Below are 22,496 nucleotides of genomic sequence, written 5' to 3'. Positions count from 1 at the left end.
GGCAGCCTGGCAGGTGCTGGGAAGCCCTTGCATAACCCCCAGTGTCTCACCCACCCTGCTAAGAGCTTCGGATTCCCTTGACCAGAGTGTGCCTTGCAGCCAATAAAAGGCTCTTTGCCTGCAGCAGAGATAGTGTTTCTGTGGAATTGTGGCTCTTGGTTGATGGTGATATTTGAGAGTGACAGAGGAAAAGTGATGTTGAGTCCTGAGGAGTGTCCTGGTGCCTGTTGGTGTCACCAGTTCCTCTGCCCACAGTTTGCGGAAGGTGTGTAGTTAGAGCCCATCCCAGGGTGGTCACCCTGAGCTGCCAAATGCCACGTGAGAACGACCGAATTTTGCTGTGCCAGATAGTCAGCTGCAATTTGAACATTGCCTCATAAACAACTCCGCCCTCCCATCTGGCTCAGTCTGCTTTTGAACTTTGACTCCAGCATGCAGGAAAGGAGCATGAACTCTTTTATTAAGGTGAAAGTTTTTAATCACTTTTCCAGTATACAGATACAGTCGAACCAAAAGCTATTTTTCGGGGTCTCAATAATTCACTTATTAATACCATACATTGAACTCTATAAATTCTCATATCATAAAAAGTACTTTAATAGAGGTTATGATGCACTGGTGACCTAGTTACATCTTCTGAAGTAACACTTTGCAGTTATATAGCACCTTTTGTCACGGGGCTGCAAAGCATCCGACGGATTTCTGCCTCATAATGCCCAAACGAGGTAGGAAAGTGTGGCCAATTTACAGAGGGTAGAACCGAGGTACAGACTGGAAGGGATGAGCCAAGAGGAGTGATGGGAAGTGTGTGCTGGAGCCTGAGCACTGAGTGCCTGGCTTAGCTGGGGAGAAAGGTCAAGTGCTATCACCCTCGCCCTGCTCCCCCGCCAGCTGCCTGGCTCCCAACAGGTCTAAAGGCCTTTGCAAAGAGTTCTGGCTTGTTGTGGCATAAGTATGTAGAAGAGAGGATTAAAAAGTCCAGGACTCGCAGGGATTCCCTAGGGATTCCCTTTGTTGGCATACCCAGTGGTTGACCAAGAACCAAGAATCAGCCAAAATTGTGCCACCCACATCCACATGGATCTGCCCTGATTCAAATCGTGCCCTTGGGATGCATTTTGAGATTATTTTTTTTGGGGTGTGATGCTCTGTGTACCTTCACTGTTTCGGTCAGGAATTCCCTCCTGGCGTGTGACAGTCAGGTACCTCAGGTTTTGTTTCTGCTGAAAAATCCATCAGCTTAGAGAATGTGATGTCCAACGGACATTTCAGTCCCATGCTGAGGAGAATCCAAACTGCTTGAGTTCCTTTGAGCCTTTATGACTGTACAAACCATTCTCCAGCTGTGCAGCACTCCCTGGAGCAGAGCCAGCACTGGTGCCAGGGGCTCAGCACCAAGGGCCTCCACGAGGAGACCTTGTGAATATAAAACTATGACTCCTAGACACTTGAGGGTCATTATTTTTGCCATGCACCATCAATTACCTGCCTGCCCAAAGCACCTTCCAGCACCCTGCAACGGCTCCTCTGCCACCTGCCCTTCCTAGCATGCCCAAAATTGTTCTCTCAGAAAGCACAATGCAATAGAAAAGTTCTTGAATGCTTTTTTGGGAGTGTGGTGTGAGTGGGAAGTGAAGACAAAAACAGGCAAGTTCTTAGAGCTCAGCCAGGGGCTGTGGGTTTGCTAGAGGGAGTGTGTGTGTGCCAGTGGTCAGACTAAATGAGGAATTTCTTCCTTAGTTTAAATTAAAAAAAAAAAAAATCCACCTTGGAAAGGGCTGGAGTCAACTTCGTAACAGTCAGTAACACTATACAAAACTGTTCGACTTCTCCATCTCTTCAATCCAACTGCTTCATCCTGGGGAACATGCAAGGGCAGAGTTAGCCCTCCCTGCCTGCTAAGGTGCAGCTGCTGTGCTGGGCCAAAGGGATTCCCCTGGAGCAGCTGAGCACTGCAAGGCAAGAGGAGATCACTTGGGGACCTGTCTGAGGCAAGACCTGCCGCTCTCACCCTGCCTCAGCACTCCTGAAACTCCTCCCAGCCTTTCTCCTCAGCAATGGGCCATGAGTTTTGCACATTTTTGGTGCTCATACTCAGGTACAGAACACCGTCCTCAAAACTGGAGGAGTTTCCCTTGCAAAAGAAACCACCAAAGTACCTGCAAAAGTACCTGCAAAAGTACCTGCTCAGGAGCTCAGCTGCCCAACACAGGTTCCTTTACTTCTTGCAAGGCCCAGGATGCTCAGGGGCTGCACTGCCAGGGAGCAGCTCCTTAAGAAAGACAACAAATCTGAATTTTGGCCTCTGAATGGTTTGAAATGGATGAGAGGTCAAAGAAGAACGAGGGAGGAACCTGCAGTGCTGAGGGGAGCAAAGCTTCAGCCTCACCGGGTGGTGACAAGGGCCCTAAGATACATGAGCATTTCTTCTGGGTTCTTTTGTTAAGGCAACAGTGAAACTATTGCTCGAGGGAATGAGGAGTTTGTGACACTGTTACCAAAAAACCCCAGCGACTTGTACATTCTCTGTGCCCCAGCAGCAGCAGAGAGAGAGCACACCTGGGCACACCTGACATGAGGGACTTTGCTGCTGCTTTATGTCTCTGAGGAGCCAGGCTCAGCTGGAGGCTGCTCCAGAAAAATCCAGGGGTTTCTTGCAGAGAAGAAGTTGGCAGAGTTATTCCTAAGATAATTTAACCTCCTCTTCCTGATTCTGTGGCTTCCAACACATCCCCAGTTTCCCTCTGCAGTCAGCCTGAGGGAGCAGCAGCAGCGAGACCTGGCCTGCCCCGGCAGCAGGAAGAGTTCTGCTCTCTTGTTCACACCCACCTCTGCTGCTCCTCTGCCCACACTGAGGCCTCAGCCTGCATTTCCTTCTTAAAAGGGTTTCAGTAAACCTTGTTGCATGCTCAGCGACTGAGCCAGAACCTCTGGTTATAAACAAGTTTGTGTTCTGAACCTCGAGCCCGTGTGCAACATCTAGAAATACATTTTTATCCTTGAAGGTACTTCGGTGTGAATGGCTGCTGAGAAATCCCTCAGGAGGCAGAACCAGCCCAGGCAGGGCCTGGGCAAGGTGATCTTTGCCAAAAGGGCCTCCAAGAGCAGAGAAATAGAAACTGAAACTACTTGTAGTGTTAATTATTAGTGCAGAAGTTTCCCTCACGCAGCATTTAACAATTATTTTTATCAGCCAACTAAGCTGAAAGTGGTTTCACCTTCCTTGCTGAGGGAAGCTGAAATACCTTTCGCTCACAGCACCTGGAAAAAAAATTAGCAGAAGTGAAAGTGTTCCCAGGAGGAAACTTTGGAGAAAGAAACAAGGTACAAACACCCTAGTTAATCGTGGGAGCACTTCTGCAGGGGCACATCAGCTGTGGGATTATTCTGCAGACCATCCCCACCCTGCCCAGCCTGTCCTCACTGCTCCCAGGGTCAGGGAAGGGGGAGCAGGCACAGGAAGGGCAGAAATCCCTGGAGCCTTCCCCTCTGCTGGGCACAGTGTGGGCACAGCTGTGTGCAGCAGACACACCTCAGCCTCTCCTAATGCCCTGCAGACTGATCTTTGCAGACTGTTTGCCCTGAGATGTCCTGTCAGCCATCCCAACCCAGAGCCCTGTGCCTGTTTCACTGTGGCTTTAGTGTCATCCCTGAGCCTCTGAGTGCCAGGCCAGGACCTTAGCTCAGAAATGACAGACACAGATGGGCTTTGATCAGACAGAATCAGGGGCAGGTTTTACTTTTCACATAGTTTTCTGTATTAAAAAATACATCAGTGAAATCTGTTACAGGCAGGGACAGGACTACCGAGTACACAACGTCAATAGACTACTTTCTGATTTTATTTTTGTTAAATTACTTTTGTTACTGCTAAAAAAATAATTAAAAAAACCCAACAACAAAAAAACCCAAACGAACAAAACAGAACCAAAAAAAAAAAAAAAGAAATATAACTCAAGGCTGTTGATTTTCATCTCTTGAAATTTTAGTGACAAGCTCAAATCTCAGACCCCTGTTACAGCAGATGGATAACTGACCAGAGCTAGATAAAACCATACAATTCTCTTCTTTAAAAATAGTTAGGGTTTCCAACGAATTTGTGACCACTGCTCATCAGAAACATATCTAGAGCTCGAGCAGACAGAGATACAGACAGTATCTGATAATGTCCTGTCCTCAAACACCACGTGGGAGCTTTTCTCTTCCAAAAGACTCAGTAACAGCCAAGCCTGAAAAAAACCTCTTTCGATTTCCAACACTATGACTAAATCTCTTTGGGTGGGGTGGGAAAAAACACACATGATCATCTTCTACCACAGTTCTCTTGTCGGAAGTAATACTGCACCCTTTGCCAACACTGCCCGTGCTGCAAAGGTGGAAAGAGAAAAGAGTGTGTGTGTATTTCTGTTTGAAATGACGAGGCCCTCTCCACACCTGCCTGACAAAAGAACCAAACCCGCGGGAGCAGGGGAAGAGGGAAGGGAAAGCTGCCGTAAGGGAAAGACCTCTCTGTGCACCACAGTTATTTGTTAGGTTACGTGGACAGGCTGCAGAGCTGCTGGGCCAGGGAAGGGGTTGTGCACAGCCTCCTGGACAGCCCCCACGGCTGTCACTCTGCAGTGGGACTGCAGCACCTCTCCCCCAGCCAGGACCCCCCCGAGCGAGCGCTGGCGAGAGCATGTCCTGCCAACCCTGCGCTAGCAGCCAGAGCTGTCCCCTGGGATAGCCAGCGGCTCCTGCCTCCCTAGCTTTGATCCCAGATTCCAAAAAACCCCTGGAAAAGTGTATGTGTAGGTGTATTTCTAACAGAAGGTGTCTAAGCCTCACCCCCTCCTCCCGTGCCCCGGGAAGAGCCCGAGGACCTGCAGCAAGGACTGCCAGCAGGGGCTGGGGAGTCACCCGAGCCACAGCCCAGCTCTCCGTGCCCAACAGCGTGAGGCCTTCACACAACTGTCTTCCTTAAAAACCTCTCACAGCTCTCCAAAACCCTAAGCAGAGAAAGGATTTCTGCACCGCTCCAACAGGTGAGTTCCGCTCGGGGCTGCTCGGAGGGTCCACGGGAGCCACAGCACGTTGGGTCCTGCAGCTTGCACAGCTTCCTTCCAGTTCCAGTTTGTACATCCACTGGGGTACAAAATCTGCCTGTGGGTGACATTATCTTGGCTTGTTTGATACACATTTTCCAAAGGCTGAACGTATTCACAGTTTGGTGCTTCCGATGTGTATTCCGAGGAAAATCCCCCAGGTCAGTTAGTCTGATAACTCAATATCAGAGTCCTCTGATTTGACTTTGGCAAGTTCTTCGTGTATCTCCCTCACCATAAGGATACGTGTTAGCATGATGTCCAAGGTTCCTGGGTCTATTGGCAACGTGGAATACCACATGGGGCTGTTGGGAACGCAGGAGCGCTCGGGCTGGAGGTAAAATACATCACTCCTCTGCTTCACACTCTCAGAGCTGCCAAGGGAGAGACAGGAAGGTTTAGGAGCACTGGGATGCAGTTACATCAGGAGGATCAGCACAGGGATCGCAGTCACACTGAGATGGCAACATGTGACTCCAACATTTCCCTCAGTGACTTGGTCTCTCTCACTCCACTCGGGGAACAGCTAAACTGTTCCCAGGTCACTCAGCATCAGTTGCTTCTAACCAAACAAAGAAGCTCAGAGTGACTCTACAGCAGTGGCTCCTCTGTCAGTGCCACCCAACTCACAGCCCTGACAGACACATTTGAAATCCAATCTCAGAATCAAACTGTGTCCAGGATTCCAGAGCTGCTGTGCAATGTGGACAAGAGGGAATGGTCTCCAGGTTTAGACTGGATATTAGGAACAATTCCAGTTCAGTGGGTGCATTTCTGAGGGTGATTTATCTGAGTTTCAGCTGACACTAATAGGATGCTGTTTCATTTTGCATCTGCATTTTCTTTAAAAGAGAAGAACATCATATTCCACCTGCTCAAGGATCTAACTAAGGTTTACACAGAAACAGGAGAGAAAAATTATTTACATCCTTGTCCTTGCTATAGTCCCCTGTCTAACTCCACAATACAAGTTAATCTCACATCTCAGCAGGCAAAATTTATCAGGAGTTTTACCTAATCCATACTTCTACTCTCCTTCACAAGGAACATGATGTCAGAGTATTAGTTATAATCTCCCCAAAAGAAGAAGGATCCTGGATGGGAATTAAGGGAGATGAGAATGCCATGGACACTGTAGTAATGGGCCCAGTTTACATTTACACCCTGTGGATGTGCAAACAGCACTGAAAGAACAAGTCTCCTGTACCCACTCCTGTCTCAACACTTGTCTGGGGGTTCAGTGCTGCTGCTGAGCTCCTGTCAGCTCTGCTGCCCCTGAGGCACCAGGGACTGCGCAGAGGAGCCACAGAAGGTGGGAGGGGGCTCCCTGCCCAAGCTCCTGATCAAAAATCCACTCTGCCACTCACCATTTTGATAAGTAGAACTCATACAGTCGGACAGGACACCGCAGGGGATTATCTGTGTTCTCAGCCATTTCCACTGCTGTTGGAATCTCCTCATCTTCACTGCGTTTCCTTTTGCCTACAGATAATTTATCTGGATACACAAAACCAGCATCAGAGAGGGGCAGGGAAAAGCAGCACCTTCAAGAACACACCCAGTGATGACTCTGCTTCACCCAAACACACTGCCTGAACTGGCCAATGTCACCACCAAACCACAGCCCCTGCTCTGAGCTGCTGTGTGGGCACAGGGTGGCACGAGCTGTCCACAGCCCACCCCTCACCTGGAAAATCCACAAACACTAGTATCCAGCAGGAAGACATGGGGATGCAATTTTTCTTGGAACTCATGTAACACGCTGGAACTAGGAACTGAGGAAGCCAAAAGGGTCAGAGACTAACCAAACAGCAAAATTCACTGAGAACAAATGTCTGTGTGTCTTTGCCCCTGAGGCTGAGAGGGGAGTCTCTCCTCCTGTGTGAGTCCCTGTGTGTTCACCACACAGCCCCAAGGTAAATCTGGGAATTAAAAAGGCACAATAAGGGTCTGGCCCTCAACACCTCAAGAATATGAACACTGAGAAAAGGACTTCAGGAAAGGCCTTTAACTCATGCAGTGAGTAAAGCTTTCTGCATGCTGAGGGTGTTAGAAAAGGCTTCTATGAAACCAATTTGCAGCCAGTCTGTGACATCTCCTCTAAGTATTTACTGGATGCCTTGGCTCATGCAGAATTTCTCTTCAAACCAGTGGAAAATACTGGAGCTGTAGAGGAGAGCAGCACATTCAGAGCTCTGCTCACTGACACAGCTCTTCTCCCCAGCCCCTCTGGAATCCAAGCAGACAGAACTCTGTGTGACTCAGACCACACAGACCTGACTGCCCAAACCCTGATGAGCAGAGAAGACTCACCTGATTCTACCTCTTGTTTGGGAAAGGGTGGGAAAAAACGTAAATATGTCATCTTGGTGTTGTACTTGAGCGTCCGGGTGTGCCTCATGACGTGGGCAAAGGACAACTTCAGGTGCTCACTGACATTCTTTAGTTGGAAGTATTTGGTGTTGAAGAAGAGAAGGGTGTTGAGTAAAACGATGGGGGAGTATGCACCCAGCTGCTTACATTCCCACAAGTGTTCCTCCTCGATCCTTGAGAACATGTAACCTATGGGCAAAGGAAAGGGAAAAGAGTTACTCAAGCACCCGAGTCCTCTCTCAATGAACCACCATTCATTGGTGAGAGCAAATTCACACCCATCATAAGCAACTGTCATCCAACAAAACCAGCAATACTGCATGCATGGACACAGGAGGGAGCATGGAGAGCTGAGCTGTGAAACAGCATGGTCTAAAACCCTAGAAGATGGAGAGGAGGATAGGAAGGAACACTGCAGACACCAGCAGAGTCTCACTAGGTTCTAATTTCACTGCATTAAACCACAACCAGCCAACTGCAAAAATGTGTAATTCCTACAACATGGAGCACGAGCTTAAAATGTCCCATTTTATATACAAACAGCCCATTGTGATTATCCTAAGTCAGTTAGGGAAAGGAGATATGTGGGCTTAGAAGAGATTTGCTGTAAAAACAACCTCACTGTATGCAGCAGTCTGGAAGCAATTGGATTATTTTTGTACTGAATAAAAACTTCATTTTTCTAAATGAAAAGCCAGTTGTGGAGACATGTGTGGAGTTGCCAACATCACCCAAGTTTCACTGACACTCTGGAAAAGATGCTGGTGTGAGCCCTGCAACCTGCATGGGTTGGTGTGAGCTCTGACCTGCATGGTCAAACTTGAAGACCAATTAAAAATAGCTGCAGAATTTGGCAACTCTTCATTTGGAGTGGAGACAAAATTCCAATGAGTAGCTAAGGTGATCCTCAAATTTATCAGGAGTATTTCCAGCACCAATAGGGAAACACCAGCACAACTGGACATGGTATTTGTAGTAACTCATCTCAATTACTGTATTCAATTTGGGCTACCTGTATGCAAAAATTGAGCTGAAACTTGAGGGAAGAGAAAAACCAATGTCTTGAGGATGACAATGGGAATCCTTCCTTTCCAATACTGTTCAGAGGCAAAGATATGTGTAATCACAAGTGGCAGAGAGACACAAACACCAGTGTGTGGTGCAGAGAGGGGACTGACGTGTGCCTCAACCACATCCTCCTTCCTGGCCCTGAGCAGACACGGAGTTATGATTAGGCTTTGTCATGCAACTACACGAAACGGAAGAATTGTCCTACCATTTGGAAGAATTGTAGGTTCCCAGATTTTCAATAGTTTTGTAAGCTCAATCATGAACCTGGAATAGGGCTCGGTAAAAATGTTATCTATTCTACCATTCTCAAACAGGTACTACAAGAGAAAAAACAGGGAGACATACAGTTTGTGATTATAAAACACTGCAGAGAAGATACAGGACATCAGATTCTTTTCCTGCCTTGTGTCCCAGGGCCAAACACTTCGGTGAGATCTCCAGTAAAACAGCAAATCAAAGTTTCTGCAGGACTGAGACCTCTCCAAGAGGAAAGGAGAGATCTAGGCAAGAACTAGGGTTAATATTTCAAGCTCTAGAGCTGTTTTCTGCAAAATCATCTTCCTCTAAGTGTTAAATACTCTTGCAAAAGTCTGTCATAAAACCCAGAGTAGTTAATTGAGGGGTTTTTTTTCTGTTGGAAAGAACTTTACATGCTAACATCTCCTGACAAGAGACATTGGCTGCTGGAATAGCTCAACTTGCAGCACCAAGGCAAAAAAAGTGTCTTAGACTTGTCAAGTAACAGTCAAAAAAAACTTTCTGAAAGTCAGGAGTTTGCATCAATAAGTCAAAACTGGAACACAAAAATCACGGATACTCCAAGAGTTTTAACTCTTTCTACATTTTTTCAAGCATAGCCAGGAAAAAAATCATCAGATAATTCCATGTCTAATGTAATAGGTTTGACATTAGAAGCAGCTTTGGATTCCTTGTCTCAAAATGAGTCCAAGAATAGCAACAATGAGGCTATTCTAAGGAAAACAGAACAGAAACATACTGAACATTGAGTTTTGAACAGAAATTAGTGTTGTGCTGCAACTGTTGCCAAGCAGGTAACAAGGACTAAGTAATTACTCCTAGTAATCACTAATTACAATGCAATTATTCCCTGTCTTGCCACTGAGAGTCTTTCCTGAGAAACCTCTTCCATGTAACCTTACACACCAGAAGAGCATTGTGCAATTATCTTAGCTCTAAACCATTCCATCCTAAAGCAAATATCTCTGAGGAGCAAATCTTCCCTATACATGAAAGAGGATCCAAAGGGTCAAAAGGCTTCAAATGCAAATATATGTGTCTAGATAGAACCTCCCACCTCCCACATCACATCTCTGCAAGGACAGAAGGACTTGGTCACTCTGAGCATAAAACGGTCCAGACAAACGAGTCAAATCTGGGATTAAGACAAAGATAAAACACAAAAAAAGACATTCTTGTCTCCTCTCCAGGCCCCAAGCAGCTATGTGGGACTGTGGATTAGAGCATAAACTGCATCCTGGCTGTGGGAGTTACCTGCTGGATTCCAAGGCACAAGTATAAGATGCTGTCAGGATCATATTTCTCCCCGTTTGGTCTCCGAACCTCTTGGATAAACTGGCACAAGCCAAAGCTCAGCTCAGCAAAAGTGCACGAGAGAATGTCCTCCTTGAGCTTCACAGGACGAACTGGGAGGAGAGAATCATCAATTCACACTCTGAACCTTCACACACTCCTCACTGTTTCCTTCCTAAACCTCCTGTCTCACCCATGAACTATCCTGTGTGACTAAGTCAGGAAATATGTCCTACCTGCTGGCTGACACTGAAATGAGTTAGCCAGTAAACCCCAAAGCAGCTGTTTGTGTGCAGTGTAAATGCTGCAGCTGAGGACCAACTGCAGGAGTTTGAAGCTCAGACATGGAAGTGTCTGGGAGTCTGCTGAGCCCAAAATGTGGGATGGCAGTGGCTGCAGAGCTCCAGCCTGAGCCTGGGGCTGGGGAATAGGTTTCATCTCTACAACTGCGCTCAGGGGAGTGAGAGACTCACCCAAGTGGGAGATCTGGAGTATTTCCTAATAGTTCTGGAATGAGTTGAGTGCAGCATATCCGACTTCTTAAGGGAAGAAGGAAGGAAGAGTTTAATGGGACATGCAGGGGATTTGGACAGGGAAGCAGAGCATCCAGGAACCGATGGACCAAAGGATCTGCAATGAAATTACCAGGCTTGGCTGCTCCACACCTTACAAGTGTCTGCTTGGGAATAAGCAGGGAATGGGAGTGGACACAGCCTCCTGGAAATGGCTGCAATATTTGCTTCCTTAGCCACAAGAAGAAAACACAGTAACTCATGTGATTACTCCTCTTCTGGGAAATAAACCTCAGCTGTTCCCATGCGATGGTAACACAACTTCCAAACAAGAGATGAAAAAACAATCTCATCCCAACTAGAATCTTTCCCTTTGGAATCTGTATCATTTGAGTCCTTGAGTCCTAAGCCTTGCTCAGTTCTCTCCACAGCACAAGTGTTTGTTATGGTTTGCTCTCATCCCCACCACCCCTAGAAAGCTTAATCCTATTCCTAGCTTAAGGTAAGATGGGAGACCAGGGAAAAGGGGAGTTGGGCACTGCCAAATCCCAGGTAACTGAGAGACAAACGTACCTGAAAACTTCAGGTCCCCTTGCTCCTCCTGTGCATTTTTCCATTGGACCCAGTTTTTCCAGGCATTTACCCCATACATATACTTCAGGGTCATCCCAGAAACAGAGCACCCAGGGTAGGAGCCCTGCATCAGGGTCCTGGGCTCCACCGCAACCACAGACTTCTTCCGTCCCTACAGGCAACAAACACACCAAACCACATCAGCATTCACTAAGCTGCTCGTCCAGGGATGCTGAGATTAGTGCACGTCGTGCTGTGGTGTCAAATGGGAGGGATCTGTGTCCCAGGAGAGCCTCCTTACCCGTCTCTTTGGCTGAGGGAAGCCATCCCTGTGCCTCCGTCTCGCTCGCGAACGTGAGTGCAACCCCAGTCCTTTACTGAGAGGGTCAAATGAGTCTGAAGTCAAATCAACACCATGAAGAGTTTAATTACATGATTTAGCAGCCCAAGGTAGAAGTGTCACTGTCCCTGAGATACTATGGAACACCTGACAGTTTGGCAACCTCATCTCTCTATTCCAGTCCTGCTGACTCTGGAATTGTTAACCAAACTATGCACTGTGCGTACAGACAAAGTCAGTTCTCAGAAGGGGAGAAAAGGCCCCAAAACAGTGAGTGTATTTATTCATGCAAACATGGCCTGGCACCCCACTCACATGGATTACACCCAGAGGGAGCCAAGCAAGGCTGCCTGCCACTCCCCTCAGGGGTGCTGCAGGATGCTGATTTAAACACCCCAGTGATCTTCAAACCAGAAACTTTTAGTGGAGCTGATCAACTCCTGCTGCTCTGGGTATGCAGTTTTACTCCAGGCAAGCACAGCCCAGTGCTCAGAGAGCTGTGTGTGCTCGTACAGGACAGTGAGTTTTCCTTCACATGATACTGACCTGATGGAAAATCTGCCTCCAGGTCCTGTTCCACATCACCTTTGGAGAACGGCTTCAGCTCTGGGTCGGGTTCTGGCAGAACATTGGAGCGTAAGGCATAGTGATTCAGCTCCTCCTCCCAGCTGTGGGGGGTGGACACTGCTTCTGACTCCAGGTCTCCACTGTAAGTGCTGCCTTGGTCTGGAACAAGAGGGATCACACACACCACATGCTATAGGACAGCCAAAACCAGGAGCTCGCAGGGCAAGGGACAGCAGGACCAAAATCCATTTGCACAAAAAAAATCTCACTGACCTTTCTCAAATATCTTGGGGTCCAGGAAGAGCTCGTGCTCAGACGTTTGAGATCCTTGAGGAAAAGAAGGAAATCTGTACCTGCACACGACTGACACTCATACAGCTAACACTAAATACTCTGACCACCAAAATCTCATGTGTTAGGTCCTAAGATGAACACATAGTGTGTCTTCTCCACTGGAGCTCTCTTAATAGCTCTCTACCCTGGCCATGCTGTGGCAGGGGAACAAAAACACAGTGCTTGGTTTTCCAAAGCTTCCCATCCCTCCCTGTTTATACATCTGCAGAAAAGTGAGACATATGTTCATTTCTTTTCAGCTTGTTCCACTTTTATTACATGGGTCGGTCACTATCCAACACTTCACATCACCCTCCAAGAAAGCACCAAAAAAAAGCTTGTAAAGCAGCTGCTCTGTTTTCCTGGCTTTGACACCTGGAGATTACAACCTCTAGTAACCTGCTACTCTCAACAGAAGTCAAACCAGCACCTAGGATCAGGGAAAGGGAAATTTGCATGCTGAGAGAACCTTCACCTCACTGCAATTCCCTTCCCTTTCCAGCCCACCACCTACCTCCATGAGAGTGTGTTTTTTCTTTCTCCTCATCTTCTGCAATCATTTCTGCCATCTGGAGGAGATCAGCTTCAAATGGATTTGTGGGAACCTTTTCCTTGATATCCTGAATAGTTTCAATGAACTTATCAGCATTTTCCAGGGTGGTTGGGAAGAGCAAGGGAACTGGTACCTAGGGAAGATAACAGAGGACGTTGAGGGCTGAAGGGAACAGCAAGTACAGGAGGGAGATTCCTCTCACTCAATGTTACATCTATTCAGGGAGCATTAAATTTGATTTTAAACTAACTCCAGACTGGACAGCTAGTTTAATTTCTGCACCCTCCCTACAAACTGGCAGTTCTGTGGCAGGATGCTTAGCCAAACATGAGGGAAATGGCTTCCAGGCCTCCAAACACCACTTGCATGACCAGTGCCACCCCCAGGGACACTGTGCTGGGTGTGCTGGACAGAAACAGTAAAGCACTGACTGGTGTAATGAACTGAAGCACAACTCACAGGAACTGGCATCCCCAGGGGAACTGGTGTGTACTGCGTGTAGAGGTGGAGGGGCACTGGCACAAACACTGGTACAGGAACAGGGACCACAACGATCTGGGGCTGAACAGCTTCTTCTTCTTCTGTTACACCAAAAAGAGAACAAAGCAAAAACTGTTGGAAAATACCATCAACAAGCTGAAAAACTGGTTATGGATTTAAAATACGTTACAAAATACTCTCCCAGCTGCAATATGGACTTGTACAACGTGGGCAGGAGGTGACATACACACCTGTCTGGCACTCTTTGTGCTGGGTGTGAGGTTTGCACGAGGTGGCCTTGGTCTGGGTGATTGGTTTGCACAGCAAAGCTTTGTTTTTCAGCAGCCTGGGGGGCTGTGATGGTGGCAGCTTTAGGGCATCTGTCTGGGTACTTGCCTGTTTGGGAAACACAAGTGAAGGCAGAGTCAGGGTTGGTTTGAAGGGTAAGATAGGATTAGTATTTGTCTGTACTATGGGAGATTAACAATTTAAAACTCTCCTTGCTGATAAAAATCCTCATTTAAAAACTACTGCAAAATCAGCTCGCTGATGTATTTGGTGCTTTCTGGTCTTCATCTCAATTTCCCTTGCTCAAACAATAACGTTGAAAGCTAATTTTGCTAATAAAGCTGGTTTTGCTAACGGTGCAGAGAACAAATCTGCCAGGATATTTGGCTTCTGTAGTCAAATAACTGCTATAAAGTTTTGACCTTGGAATCTTCCTGACCGCAAAGACATAAAGAGGAGTTAAGATACTTTTGATGACTAAAAGTGTGGCTGATACAGATACCCCAAAAACTGAGTAAAATGATGTGCAACCACTGGAAAGAAATCCATGTGGAAGATGAACACCACTGCTGGCAGACCAGAATCAGTGCTGATGGCACACAGACTGGCTGCTCACGCTTGTCCTGCAGTTTTCAGCCATGCATTCCAACAGCAGGATCCATCTCACCAGGGATAAGTGACACTCCAGCTGAAAGCAAGGCTGCCACTCTTCCAGAACACAGAGCTACAGAAAAACACCTCTGTGTTTTAAGAGAGCTGCAAGATGTGACAGCACACACCTCACAGAGCTCAGGAATGGGAAATCCAGGAGTTATTCCCAGGTAAGTGGTGACAATGGTTCCCCACAGCTCTGTTACCACCCTGACAGGGAGTGGGGAACAAAGTGATGCTACAGCTTGGTCAGGTCAGCCCCTGCAGCACAGGCTGCTCCTCTTCCCCCCAGCCAGTGCTCTGCCATCCTGTCCCACCTCTGGGCCCAAAGGGAAGCCTCAGGTGCAGAAGCCACACCTGAATTCCCTGAGAACCACAGACGCCCCCAGAGCTGCAGTCTGACAAGCTCTGCCCTAAGACACCCAACCTCTCGGTGCACACAGCAAGGCTCTCATTCCCCCTAAGTTCTACCCATTTCTCAAAAGCATCTGCAAGCTGGATGAATTTGAGATCCCAACCCCAACCAGGAAAAGCAGTTACAAAATGAGGGGGCGAAATTCTTGGATACTTTACTTGTAATTGACACAATCTGGGCCAAAGTGAGAAAAAGATTCTCTCGTAAAACTTACGTCTCCTATTATTTTTGCTGTCACAGTAGGGACTGCACCTGTGAAGGGAAAAACCACACAATAACCTGTGCACTTCTCATCAAGGACCATAATCCATATTCTGCCAAGGTCAAGAGAAAGAATCCCAATTAGAACTCATTCCCTGATGCATTACATAAATTTAAGTCATGATTTATCCCCAGACAAAGGAAGGACAAAGCTGTAACCACCTGCACTGGTGTGAAGCATAATGAAGAACGGGCTGCTCTCCGTGGAAAAAATCTCTGGGCAAACAGAAATGCTCAGAAAAAGGTGTTTTAAAACAGAGGCATTGCCTTACCCTGTAAAACATTGTTGGAGTTGACAGTGGGCTGGGCAGCTGGGGTGCTGGCAAGGGACACCACGTTTGCTATGACAGGGGTTGAGTCCTTTCTCAGAGCAGGAGGGCCTGAGGAGGAGGCTGGAGCCATGGAAAGGTTTGCTGGACACAGGGAGCAGAAGGTAATAAGAAGTAAGGCAAGGTATAAACCAGCACTTCTGAAACAACACCTGCCCCTCAGATTGCTCTGCAGAGGAAAGAGGCTGGGTGAGAAGGGGATGTAGGTGTCAGGCTCTACAGGAGCTGCTGCCACAAACAAACTTCAGCTCTTACTGCTCTTAATCAGGGGGAAAAGAGCTCCCACCGAGGCAAGAGGCAGATGTGCTCCCAGCTGAGGAGCTGAATATGGCCTGGTGCACACTATAAACACTCAGTTAATTTCTCTGCTGGGTTTGGGTACCTTCAGCTGCAGCCACCACCACTCGGGGGAGGTTGTGCCCCTCTTTAGATCAGTGCCACCCCTGCCTCACTTCCCTCCCTCCTCCTGTCTTCATGGGCCTTTCACCCCTTTGCATTTCACTCCCTACAGAAACTCAGTTCCTATTCCATTCCCACCCTCATTCCCATTCCACCTGCTCCAGGAAACAGCTACAGCACTCATGAACCTTGGGATTGATACCTCCAAAAATCAACACCTAAAGACACAGAAATGGGAACTTTTCATGTGCCTACAGAGTGCACAGAACTGCTCGGTGTGCAGATATGGGAGTCTGTACTTACAACCATTAAGTCTACACATTTCACCACTCGATTGTTTTTGTTAAAGAAATATTAATGTTCTGCCACATCTGCCATGAGTCATCAAGATAAGCAGAAGATTTTACATGTCTTCACTAGGTATCAGTACATTTAACCCAATAAAATGGGCCTTTGTTTCAGGAAAGTGACTGAAAAGTGCTTTGGGTTCATCTTTAAAACTCGTTTGGTATATGAAGCAACTGCATTTCATCCCTGCAGAAGTTTGAATTTGTCTTGAGTAAGAGTGATACCAAAACCTGAGTCCGCTCAACAGCAATGAGCTCCCCAGGAGAAGACAGATCTAAAAAGTTCACTGACTCAGGTTTCCAAGCAAACATCCACCTCACATCACACACAGCAAAAAGCAACAGCAGCCCCAGCCTGGTTTACCTGTGTTGTTTGGGGGTGGAGGGTCAGAAACACTATGCTGATTACAGAACAACAGAATACAAAGTAGATTGCAGAAATGCTTGATCTCTCCTTGCCACTTCATGGACTCGCTGAGTTTACCTTGTCTCTTACACCCATCACACTTTGCCATCTGGGAAAAGAGGGAGAAATTGAACACACCTGGAAACAGCAACGAGGAGTTTGTGCACAGAAACCTCTTCTGGAGGATGTTGCTTACCTGGTAAAACAGCACTGTGAATTTAGACATGCACTCCTCTGAGCAAAACTCCTCCATTTTCCCCCCAAAGTGATTCTGCACCAGTTTGGGGGAAGCCTGTAAACAGTAGCTGCACGTTTTACAGTGGGTGCCCCAGCGCTTAGTCAAGTCGTGTCTGTAGAGCAGTTTACAGCCTAGAAGAAAACAGCAAAAACATCCTTCAACACCCAAATGACAACCACTCAGCACATCTACCTCTGGTGTTTAGTGATGGCTGCAGGAACTGGCTGGAAAATACCATTAAGCACAGGGTTCTGTGTTTCCAACCCTAAGCCCCACAATTTCTAGCCCTAGATCCCACAATTTCTAGCCCTAGATCCCACAATTTCTAGCTTTAGATCCCACAATTTCTAACCCTAAATCCCACAGTTTCTAGCCCCAAATCCCACAGTTCTAGCCTCAAGCCCCACAGTTTCAAACACTGTACACCAACAATTTTACTGTACACCAACAATTTTAAGGCAAAACCCTTGTGAGTGGATTTCTCTGAGACAGGGCCTTGTCCTTTCTTACCTTCACTGCAGAATGTTCTGTCTACGCCTGAGAACCTCACTGTCTCCTTGATAATCTTCTCAATCCTGCAGTATTCACACAGAGCCATCACACTGCTCCTCTTCTTATACTCATCACAGCAGGTCCTTCCACAGAACTGGAACATTTTACCCTGCAACACAGACAGAATGTTTTGGTTTCAATGTCTGAACGAGTCACATCCCAGATAAGATATTTTAATTGTTAATAAAAACCCAGAGCATATTTGTACCCTTGGAAATCAGCATCAGACAGGACCAGCAAAGGAGTCTCCCCACTGAGCCTTGAAATGAAGCACAATTTTCTGCAGAAAGCCTTCACCAATGTGCTTTGTCCTCAGATTAAAAGAGCCAAGAAACAGCAATGTGTTTATTTAGCTAGACAATCATTTGGGGTTGTTTTTTTTGAGCTCTTTTTTTCTGCTTTTAAGATCACAGAGCTCCGATCAGTATTCATTATGATAGTGGCAAAATGATACCACAATCAGTTCCAAATTCCTAGTAAGCAGCAGAGCAGCACTGACAGAGCAGTGCACATACACTACAATTTGTTGGTCTTCTGGTGAGAATGAAGAGCTGGAAAAGCCCCCAGACATCATTACCTTGTAGTCCAGCAGCTCTGGTTTGGTCGCGAACAATCTGTTACAGAGCTGACACTTGAGTTTCACAACAGGCCGGGCAAAAGTGACTTGCTGGGACTGTGCAGCCAACCTCTGGAGCCCAGCTGCAGCTGAGCTGCTCATGGAGCTGGGGGACACGGTGGAGGTGGTGCCAGTGGCTGACACCACTGCCCCTGAGGGGATGCTGACGATGACCTGTCCCTGCGACAGCGGCACCACCGAGGTGTTCATGGCCGTGGGCTTGTTGAACAGATTCTGCAGGAGAGCAAAGGCACAGGTTTTACCTTCCAGCCATCCACCTTGTGCCCAACACCCCAGCTACCTCCATCTGTGAATTCAGCTAAGAAATCCTAGATGTCACACCTGAAAAGCTGCCACACAACTGTAGCTGCAAAAATTGCGTATGCTCCCGTCGGACATAGCCAAGTGATACTGAGGGTTTGCTGAGGTTTTACAGCTGTTGCACTGAACTTGAGCACCTGAGGGTGAAACAGAGAAGAAAAAAAAGTGATTTATACAACGTCAAGTTGTATTGCAGATAATTTTGCACCGTGCATACAAAAAGCAGAGCCTGAATGATGGGCCAAGGCACAGACAGAAGCCCGAGACGACGTTTGCACAGACTCCAAGCAGACACTGCAGCTGCTGTGCCTGGTGCTTGCCAGCAATTTAATTAATCTCCCAGTATCCCTAGGATGTCAGTAAGCATTTCTCTATTCCACAAGAAAAATGGCTGAGGATACGTTTGCCTAGACCCATGCAAGAGTGGGCAGAGGGAACAAAGCTAATCGCCCTGGAGAACCAGGGGCAGGAGGGTCACAGCAGTGACATGGCAATGCCCACCCCAGTGGGTTTGGCAAGCTGGGAACCCACCAGCTGCACTTGGAAGAGCAGAAAATAGATTGGAGATTTATTCTCATGTTTAAGCTCCTAAAACCAAAACTGAAGTGGCTGTACTGTCACTGCTATGTTTATCTATGGGACAAAGTCCTTATGTTCCTATCTCGGCACTTCCCTTTAAAAATAAGCCACTTCCCACCCTCCCAAAAAGAGAGTCCCAGCCTTAACTTCCAAGACAAATTAAGTCTGGATTGGAGCTGTGTGAAACTAAGCTTGTAAAGAAGCAAAAGGCTAAACTTACCTGCAGAGGTGACCATTTTGACTCGGTATGCTGACAGGCAGTTAACGGAGCAGAAGAGTTCTGTTTTCCCCAGGCTGGTTGTGCTCTCCACCATCTCGGCTGAGGATCTCAGGGATTTACACAGTGTGCAGGGGGTGATTTTAGCTGACTTCTGTGGGAACAGGGGATTTGGTTATTCACTCGGAAATTGGTATTTTTACTAACCTGGAACTTAACTGCTAAGATGTGAAATGTGCATAAAACGTGTCAGTGCACCAGACACAGCACTTGTTTCACAGCTGTGCTGGTTATGGTGCAGATACACTAACTTGAGAACATCTTTGCTTAGAATTAACACATTCCTTATGATTTTTAATACCTCAGCAGTGTATGCAGACAACATTCCCACTGAACAGGTGAGACAACAAGGAACAGCACAGTCAGTGCTCAGTGTATGGTCTCCCCTAAAGAGAGGCACAGGAAGAAGTGACTGACACACACACTGTTTCCTGTCTCTAAGGATTTTAAGGTCTTTAAGCTTGCAAAAACTCAGAATTAGTGCACCAGAACACTGTATGACAGTCCCAACAGTGCACTTTGTCCTGCCACCAGCCATGCCTGCTCTTTCCAGCCAGAACAGAGCATAAGCTTTTAGGGACAAACCCATCAGAAACTACCAGAATGTGTCAAACAATTGGGTTTAATGCTGCTCAAAAATCAATTTAAACAGATTAGACTTAACCTCATCAGCTTTGAACACACTGCATTGTCAGGGAAACTATCCTACACCGGGTTTTCATGTGAGATGCCAAAGCAGCAGGAAATCCTTTCCAGCTTATTTAATTCCATTCCCAGATTTGTTTCGGAGCACAACTGATGTTGGAGGTAATTTTCTGGGTGAAATACATTTACCATTATTATTTCTTTTTATTCATATTACAAATTAGAATCACAATTATCACCTAATTATTACTTCTCCTCTCCACTTAATTAAAGGCTACAATTTCACACAGAACACTCGAGCAGGGAGAATCCCAGGGGCTGGAATTCCACACTGGGTGCTGCTGGAGGGTCCCACTGTGTCTTCTCCCACACATTTCAGAGCCAGTTCAATGAGAAGGGAAACAGACCAACATGTCTGGGCACTGATTAAGGAGTAAATCGTCATCACTGGAAGTGTCAAAGAAATGAGCAGATGTGACACTTTGTGCTAGGGTTTAGTGGCCATGGTGGGATTTAGTCAAAGGTTAGACTGGATCATCTTTTCCAGCCTTAATGGTTCTGTGGTTCCATGAAATGGAAAATGCAGTTTCCTTACACCAATGCAGTAGCTGAAATAAACAACTAACGCATTGGGTGTTTCTTAAAACACCCAAAATCTAACCAAAGGCATGTTTTTAGTATTTTGTCCCAACAGAGAATCATGGAATGGTTTGGGTTGGAAGGACGTTAAAGTCCATCCCATCCCATCCCTGCCCTGGGCAGGGACACCTCTCACCAGCCCAGGTTGCTCCAGGCCCCATCCAACCCGGCCTGGAACACTCCCAGGGATGGAGCAGCCACAGCTGCTCTGGGCACCCAGTGCCAGAGCCTCAGCACCTCCCAGGGCAGGATTTATCCCAATATCCCATCCACCCCACCCTCTGGCAGTGTGAGGCCATTGCCCCTTGTCCTGTCACGTATACCTGCTTGTATGCTGTCACACACACGGAACTGCAGAACTTTTTGGACTGCCCCTCTATCTGGAGCACATGACACTGGCCAGAGCTACTGTAGCAGTAGCCCCCACAGTATTCACAGCAGTTCATGGTGAGGTTGTTGGCTGAGCGGAACTTGGAGAAACAGGCGTCGCTGCACAGCTTGTGCACCACGTTCTGGTAGTTCACCTCGTGCCTGATCTGCAGGGAAACAACACCCAACAGGACACAAAGCATGAGTGCTCATCTCTCAGCCAGCAGGCTGTGCTGATCTAAGGCAGCCCAAGGGAAGTCTGCCCTTACCACGGCGTTCTTCTGGCACATGCTGCACTTCGTGGAAATGCTGTTGGTGTGGATGGTGACCACAGGTTTCCTCTTCAGCTCGTACGTAGACAGACACGACTGGCTGCAGAAATCCTTGCTGGAGTTCGTGTTGTCAAACTGGGCAGTGATTACATCCTTTGGATTTAGAATGTCTCTATGGAAAAAGAAAAAACAAAGAGAGGAGGATTAATGTTGGTTTCATGACAACTTTTGTGCTAGGAAGAAGGTGCCTCCTTCCCACCTGCCCTGTCAGACAGACCAACTAACACTCAGCCACCAGCTTGGGGAGGGAAGTGGAACAGAGGCAGCACCACAAACACAGCATGAGGCTTGGGAAGAGCACTCAGGCCTTTCATTATCTGCTGCAGCATCAGTTACGACTAGAACAAATGAAGCACTGTCCTACTTTGAGCAGCTTGAGCAGGTTTTCTTGGTAGAAGCTGGTGGGCGAGAAGCTGGAACGGTGTATCCAGTGAGGCACAGTGTGGAGCAGAAGAGCTGGGTTGAGCCTTTCCTCTGGTAGGCAGTTTGCCCCTTCTGCAGGATTTTTTTACAGCCAGAACAGGAAACCCGAACAGCTGTGCTTGGAACTGAAGGGAGCATTTTGCTCATGCCAGAGGATGCCACAGCAGGCTGGAAACCTGATGACAGCTGTGGAGCTAAAAAAACAACCACAGAGAGGAAACACAGAGTAAGTGTTATGGATCTGTTACACAGGACTCACTGGTGTGCTGGGCAAGCACAAGGCTCAGGACTTTATTTGGGCTGTCAGGGCCTAGAGGAGACTCAGATTGCAGATGAACTCTCCACAAACACGTGCCCTGTGCTGGTTTGCTGCACAGCAGGTTTTTTTTTACTAGTCTCAAGATGGAGAATGCATTTTTAACATGCCTTTCATAGAACCCCAGACTGGTTTGAGCTGGAAGGGATCTTAAAGATCATCTGTTCCACCCCCTGCGATGGGCAGGGGCACCTCCCACCAGCACAGGTTACTCCAAGTCCTCTCCAACCTGACCCTAGACACTGCCAGGGATGGAGCAGCCACAGCTGCTCTGGACAACCTGTGCCAGAGCCTCAGCACCTCCCAGGGAAGGATTTCTTCCTCACATCTGATCTTACTGTGCCCTCCTTCAGCTGAGGCCATTTAACACATTCCATTCTCCTACATATTTAACATTCAATTTTCCTGTGCCTCTCCTATAATCTCTGAATTTCCCTAGACACTGCCAGGGATGGAGCAGCCACAGCTGCTCTGGACAACCTGTGCCAGAGCCTCAGCACCTCCCAGGGAAGGATTTCTTCCTCACATCTGATCTTACTGTGCCCTCCTTCAGCTGAGGCCATTTAACACATTCCATTCTCCTACATATTTAACATTCAATTTTCCTGTGCCTCTCCTATAATCTCTGAATTTCACTGTCTCTAAACTAGTTCTTC

General features: G+C 47.3%; 1 protein-coding gene across 1 annotated transcript in view; it reads right to left on the bottom strand.

Moving 5' to 3' along the window:
* Positions 1 to 5,062: 5,062 nt before the first annotated feature.
* Positions 5,063 to 22,496, bottom strand: part of ZMYM4 (zinc finger, MYM-type 4) — a 23,184-nt gene continuing 5,750 nt past the window's right edge. Inside the window, 23 exon segments of the mRNA XM_009074281.1 lie at positions 5,063 to 5,458; positions 6,452 to 6,581; positions 7,398 to 7,646; positions 8,734 to 8,845; positions 10,041 to 10,192; positions 11,165 to 11,336; positions 11,466 to 11,560; positions 12,051 to 12,230; positions 12,345 to 12,398; positions 12,919 to 13,090; positions 13,417 to 13,538; positions 13,689 to 13,833; positions 15,006 to 15,043; positions 15,325 to 15,465; positions 16,492 to 16,642; positions 16,730 to 16,902; positions 17,282 to 17,432; positions 17,901 to 18,173; positions 18,282 to 18,397; positions 19,060 to 19,207; positions 20,724 to 20,936; positions 21,039 to 21,213; positions 21,466 to 21,718. Coding sequence (XP_009072529.1) covers positions 5,251 to 5,458; positions 6,452 to 6,581; positions 7,398 to 7,646; positions 8,734 to 8,845; positions 10,041 to 10,192; positions 11,165 to 11,336; positions 11,466 to 11,560; positions 12,051 to 12,230; positions 12,345 to 12,398; positions 12,919 to 13,090; positions 13,417 to 13,538; positions 13,689 to 13,833; positions 15,006 to 15,043; positions 15,325 to 15,465; positions 16,492 to 16,642; positions 16,730 to 16,902; positions 17,282 to 17,432; positions 17,901 to 18,173; positions 18,282 to 18,397; positions 19,060 to 19,207; positions 20,724 to 20,936; positions 21,039 to 21,213; positions 21,466 to 21,718 — 3,623 coding nt within the window. The 3' untranslated portion in view covers positions 5,063 to 5,250.

This window comes from Acanthisitta chloris, unplaced genomic scaffold (assembly GCF_000695815.1).
Source record: "Acanthisitta chloris isolate BGI_N310 unplaced genomic scaffold, ASM69581v1 scaffold32920, whole genome shotgun sequence".
NCBI classification, from domain to species: Eukaryota; Metazoa; Chordata; class Aves; order Passeriformes; family Acanthisittidae; genus Acanthisitta; species Acanthisitta chloris.
The sequence above is the reverse complement of the archived record's forward strand: the minus strand, read 5'-3'. Positions and strand labels throughout refer to the sequence as shown.